This window comes from Chrysochloris asiatica, unplaced genomic scaffold (genome assembly GCF_000296735.1).
Source record: "Chrysochloris asiatica unplaced genomic scaffold, ChrAsi1.0 scaffold00104, whole genome shotgun sequence".
NCBI classification, from domain to species: Eukaryota; Metazoa; Chordata; class Mammalia; order Afrosoricida; family Chrysochloridae; genus Chrysochloris; species Chrysochloris asiatica.
The window spans coordinates 9,376,179-9,382,543 of NW_006408622.1; the positions used below are offsets into that span (position 1 = coordinate 9,376,179).

The following is a 6,365-nucleotide window of genomic DNA, read 5'->3' on the forward strand; positions in this document are numbered from 1 at the left end:
ATCAGCTCTTCCCCAGTCATATTTGAAATGTTTCCAACCTGAGGGACTCACCTTCCAGCACTATATCTGACAATGTTCTTCTGCCATCATAAGGCTTTCAGGCTAATCATTCAGAAGTAGTCGGCTTCTCCCTCTTCTAGAAGTTCTGCTTAAACCTGTCCACCATGGGTAACCCCGCTGATATTACTTACGATTGTTTCCAGCAACACACAGGTAGCACAGTATGACAAAGTGACAGACAAACTAACATTAAAGGTGGAAAAGGGTCACTTTTAAATAAAATACTTTTCCTTCTATACTCTCCTAGTTAGGATGCTGGTCTTAAGTCCTTTGGGGACACAGATTCTATAGAAAGGAGATTACAACTGAGCTTATCATTTTTACTAATGAGGTAAATTTGATCTTATTGTTTGGATGTCTTTTGGTCATATTAACTAAAATAGATAACCACTTAGCTATTTCTTAAAAGGTAGCAGTCCAGTGATTATCCTACAGCACTAGGACTCAAAAAGACAACGCAGTCAAACAAAAAAAGGGGGGGCAAGGGAACTGAATAGACATTTCACTAAAAAGGATATATTATTGGCCATCAAGAACATGAAAAGATTCTTGATATCGTTGTTATAATTAACCAAAAAACATTACTTTTTTAGTGGATTGTGACTCACGGTGACCCTAAAGGACAGAGCAGAATTGCTCCATAGGCTTTTCAAGGTTTGTAATCTTCACAGAAGCAGACTTCATGGAGCTGATGGTGGGTTCCAAATGCCCACCTTTCAGTTGGCATCCAAGTGCTTAATCACTGTACCACCAGGGCTGCATTAGTCATTATTAAGGAGATGCCGTTCAAAACTACAGTAAAATACCACTTCACCCCACTACAATGTTGGTGAGGATGTGCAAAAATTGGAACCCTCGTTCCTTACTGGTGGTGCTATTGTACAATGGCATGTTGTTGTTGTTATGTGCCTTGGAGTCGGTTCCAACTCATAGCGACCCTGTACAGGGTTTCTGAGGCTGTAAATCTTCACAGGAGCAGAAAGCCTTATCTTTCTCCCACGGAATGGCTGGTAGTTTCAAACTGCTGACCGTGAGATTAGCAGCCTGATTCGTAAGCACTACACTACCAGAGCGCCCTGTGGTCCCTCAAAAAGTTACAGAACTACCAGCAATCCCAATCCCAGGTATATGAGGATGGGTCAAGCAGTATTGCTACTAGGGTTCTAGTTTGTCCATACCTGGGTGTATTCCAAACAAAATTTATTTAGACAGGTCTCTGTGGTCACTGATGGCTACAGATAAATTCTCTCAGTAATACACTTGTCTTAGTCTCCTTAGGATGCTTTCAAAAAAGATGAGAAAAAAAAAAAAAACAGGAAAGTTGTATCTAGGATATTTTTTGTACATCTCATTCTTAGAGGGTAACAAGAGCTGTCCCATGAGAGTTTTGTTGGGAAACGTTCTCTCATCCACCCTTCAGCCCTAATCTTGCGCCTTTAGACTTTTTTTTGTGTGTGTCTGAATGATCAGTGTCAGAAAATAGGATGGCAGAAACAGAGATTAATGTGCTTTGACGATGAATGGTCAGACCATAAATCAACGAATGTGTTTTCTGTTGTTATTAAGTGCTGACGAGTCGGTTTTGATTCATAGTGAGCCTCTATAGGATTTCTGAGGAGCAGTTGGTGAGTTTGAACAGCCAACTTTGCAATTCAAGGTTGAGTGCTTATCCTACGCTGCCATACCAAGTGGTTTCTAGAAACTGGAAAAGGCAAGAAAATGTATTTCCTGGAGAGCCTCCAGACGGAATGGAGCTCTGCTGACAATTTTCTTTTAGCCATAATATTCATTTTGAACTTCGGACATCCATAAATACAAAATTAATACATATTTGTTTCAATTGAAGTTACTAAGTTTTTAGTTATTTTTCATAGCAGCATTAGGAAGCTAATACAGATAATAACATTCATCGGTCTTACCTAGTAAGTAAGCATTCATATTAAATGAGAAGGTAATAAAACCATAACCATGAAAATCAAGACTAAAACATGCTTAAATCGCTAGAATGGAGTCCTGGTATGGTGCTGTAGGTGAATGCACTGGACCGCAAGATCTGTTTGCGCCTCAAGATCTGCAGTTCAAACTCACCAGCTGCTCCTCAGAAACCCTATACAGGGTCGCTATGAGTCAGAACGACTGCATAGCACTTAAGAACAAAGCACTACTATGATTTAGAACCGACTCGATGGCACTTAACAACAACAACAACTATGATTTAACATTGTTTTGACAGTTGTAACTAATGATCTGATCTATACCCTTGCAACACATGAAGTGGTTTAACTATTGGGAAATATATGCCAAGGTCCTCGGAGTATGCACTGGCGCAGCGAGGCTGTCTGAGCGGTGTCTCACCTTGGAATACTGAGGAAGTGGGCTGTGTCCTCCAGGCCCCGCACAAACTTTTCCTCCTTTGGACTACATTTCCCACCGGCCTCTGCGGTCAATGCCATTCCCGACTCAAGCAGCTTGCTAGCCTTAGTGTGTTGGCGGGAGTTCGGACCAAAGAAATTGGACGTCCGGGGCGGGCCAGATCTCTAGTGCGGGGGTGGGCTCCGCCAAGCCGCACTGCTAGAACTCGGGAGAAGTGGACAGTGAGGAGTGTCTGGGCAGTACTGGGCTCTGTGTTGACCACCAAATCTGGACGACTGTCGGATGGGTCCAGACAGCGCCTTCATTTGTGAAAAATAAAACGGGGTTGGGGTGCTCTCGGGTAAGGTGCTGGGTGTTATGGTGGTACACGCGGGAAGGCTGGGGGTGTTGGGGCTGCGCTCTCGGGGCAGGAGGGGGTGTCCTGACCGCCCGCCCTCGCTCGGTGGAGGGAGGTGGGCTGCGAGCCTGCACGGGGTGTGGTTTGCGGTCAGACGTCTCGCAGCTACTGCGCTCGCTGCACGCAGAAACCCCGGGCAATCATCCCGGGACGTGGAGTGTGCACTCGGCGTTCAATGTCCGGCCACCTGTGGTTCATTCCTTCCAAACGAGGCCTTCCGGACCTTTTGTGAGACTCCCATGTGGCCCCGTCGCCGACTCTACTTTTGGGGCAAGAACTGAGAAGGGAGCTGGAGAGCTTTCTTGGTACCTTTTAGGTAGACGCTAGGCAGGGTCTGGTCCTGTCTGTCTCACACCCGGACTTTATGAGTCTCAGTAGCTCCCTGAGCTGCAGAGCCAAGTCTCTTCTGCATGCCAAGGCCAAAAGCTCTTCAGCACAATAAATAAAGTGCACCCAGGGCGGTCTCTGGTTTCTGCATCTTGGGGCTGTGGGGTCCCACCCTTGCTGCAGGGAAATTCAGGCCCATAAAGGTTCCCCCAGCCTGGAGGACAAGAGTTTGGTCTACTTAGAGCTGGTCTACAGACCCGATCTGAGACTGAACCTAAAAGAACCCCTAGTTAGGTTTCTATGGAGAAAAGAGGCCACTGTCTGGGAGTCTCCCCCAAGATGCCCACATGGAACCCTAAGGAAATGGCTACAGACTTCTCTGGTCTCCCTGTCAGTGCCTGGGATTGTTCTAATTGGATCTCTTACAGGCTCCAAAAAGGGACTGCTAATTCATGATTTTTAAAACACTCGCCACCTTTTTTTCTTTTCCAAGAACTCAGAGGAGGAGAAACAGCAGCTGTACATCTAAAATCATGGGAGAGGTAAGTTTTGTTTGTCACTTTCTTCTTGGAAAGGACTTTGATTTTCAATTTTTGGGACAGAAGAACATTTGTTAGCAGTGTTAAGGGGAAGGAAACAATGAGTAACATTAATAAAGAATAAACATACTCAAGAAATTGTTAAATTGTATTATTACTAATACTGCATATTACTTATACTACATAGAGATTTTGGAAAGTTCTGACCAAGACATTTTCTTACATTTATGGTAAAATCTTAGAACCAGCCCCAGACTGTCTGCTTTGCACACATTGTCTCATGTGATCTACACTGTTTTCCTGTTTTTGGTTTATTCCCAGAACAATCTTGACAGCTAAAGTGGCTCAGTGAAGATACTTTTCCAGTGAAGTTGAAGAATAGGTTAAGGTTACTCATTTAGTCTCGCTGATTTCTTTGCAATCTCTTTCCCAAGTTGTATGTAGTAGCTTATGTATTTGCTTACAAATTTCCGACTGTAAGGCCTGCTCACTCCCTTCAGCCCTAGATATTTCCCCCCAGAATTGAAATACCTCTATTGTTCTTTGCACTGACTAAAGTAATATCACATTCTTGTCAATTTTGATAAATTTATTAAGAAAGTTTGTAACCCATGGTCCCACTATTCAAAAATAGATACTATTGGTATTTTCAGATTCTTTTGTCCACAATTCTGAGTGTCATTTTGTTTTATTGTGGGATCATGCTAATAGTAAAAGCAATTAACTTGTAAGACGTGTACTTTGTAACATTTGAAGTTTAAAGTTTTTCACATTATCTTGTTTAACCCACACAGCAACTTTGTTTTTGTTGTTGTTAAGTGCCCTGGAGTGGATTCCGACTCATAACGAATCTGTGCAGGGTTTCTAAGGTTCTAAATCTTCCGGAGCAGAAAGCCTCATCTATCTCCTGCGGAGTGGCTGGTAGTCTCAAACTGTTTAATTAAGTCTTGAAAGTTTTTGTAACTTTGTCCCCTGTATGCTCCTCCACCTTCATGAATATGCTACCTGACGCCGATGTTATTAAATGCCGTCAACTTGCTTCTGACTCATAACGACCTGTATGGGGTTTCCGAGGCTGTACATCTTTGGGGGAGCAGAAAGCCACATTTTTCTCCCATGGAGCAGCTGGTGGTCTTGAACCATTGACCTTGTGGTTCCCAGTCCAGTGCTTCCTATACAGAGCCACTGCTCTCTGGATATACTGGCAGCAAATGCAAATACCCATGTAAAAGTATCCTCTGTCAATCTGTCATTGATTTTTTAAAAAAATAATGTTTTGTTGTGTTTTCTGGGAAGGTTTACAAACAGTTTAGCTTGCTGTTCAACAGTTTTTGCAAAAATTGTTCAGTGACAGTGGTTCCATTCTCACAATGCATCTACAGCCTCATTATTTATGTCCTGGTTGTACCATGGAGTATTCAGTTTTAAGAATAGCATTGTATTACTTAAATATGAGATTCAGGGATTTTTCCAGGCTGTGTCTGGGTGTGACCCTTCATTAATTCTTAGTTAACTAATTAATTCATTAGTTCTCAGAAATTCATTTTACTCTTAAGACTTAAGAGGAGCTCTGGTACCATAGTGGTTACGAGTCGGGCTGCGAACCTAAAGGTCAGCAGTTTGAAATTGCTAGTGGTTCCAAGGAGAAACATGAGGCTTTCTACTCCCACAAAGATTTACAACCTCAGAAACCCTATACAGAGTCACTATGAGTCAAAATCCCAAGGCACATAACCACGACCACTATCTAAGACTTAAGAAATATTCTTTTTATTGTCTTTGTCATTTCCCTGAATTTTTTGTGAGCTTCTTGAGTTGATCTTACCCTTTCTATTCAGGCCAGAACTTTCCTAAGATTCTCAGAAGAGAATCTTAGTGCCCTTCCTGCCCTTCATTCTCAGTACAATTAGGTGGGGAGGGAGCTTAGCTTTCCTTTCCCTTCAGTCCTTAACTGTTTTTCCTTTATTCCTTCCTTCTCTCAGAGTGGTGATTGTCCTTTCTCCATATTAATGGAACACTATGGACCGTGGTTCAAACCCACCAGCTGCTCCTTGAACACCCCAGGGTCACTATGAGTTGGAACTGACTCAGTGGCACTTAACAACAACAGTGGACTGTGGTAAAGGGTAGAGTCTTACCCCACTTCTGCCATTTATTAACTGCATGGCCATGGGCTTCTTTATGATTACCTCTGTGATTATACAGTTATTGTTGTTGTTGTTGTTAGGAGCCATCAAGTCGGTACCGACTCGTAGCAACCTTATCCACAGCAGAACGAAACACTGCCTGATCCTGGGCCAACCTCACTATTGTTGCCATCTCATTGGGGCGTCTTCCTCTTTTTCTCTGACCCTCCACCTTACCAAACATGATATCCTTCTCCAACGACTGGTCCCTCCTGACAATATGTCCTAAATATGAGAGATGAAGTTTGGCCATCGTGTCCTCCAAGGAGCACTCTGGCTGCACTTCTTCCAATATAGATCTGTTGGTTCTTTTGGCAGCCCATGGCACTTGCAATATTCTCCTTCAACACCATAACAAATGTATCAATTTCTTCTACAGTCTTCCTTATTTACTGTCCAGCTTTCACATGCATATGAGGTTATTGAAAATACCATGGCTTGGGTCAGGCGCACCTTAGTCTTCAAGCTGACATCTTTGCTCTT

The 6,365-nt window shown here is 43.1% G+C and overlaps 1 protein-coding gene across 1 annotated transcript in view; it reads left to right on the plus strand.

Moving 5' to 3' along the window:
- The window catches only part of LOC102819527 (zinc finger protein 420-like), a 58,146-nt gene that overhangs the window by 38,173 nt on the left and 13,608 nt on the right, over positions 1-6,365 (plus strand). Inside the window, exon 4 of the mRNA XM_006867400.1 lies at positions 2,844-3,058. Coding sequence (XP_006867462.1) covers positions 2,844-3,058 — 215 coding nt within the window. The remainder of the gene's footprint in view (positions 1-2,843; positions 3,059-6,365) is intronic.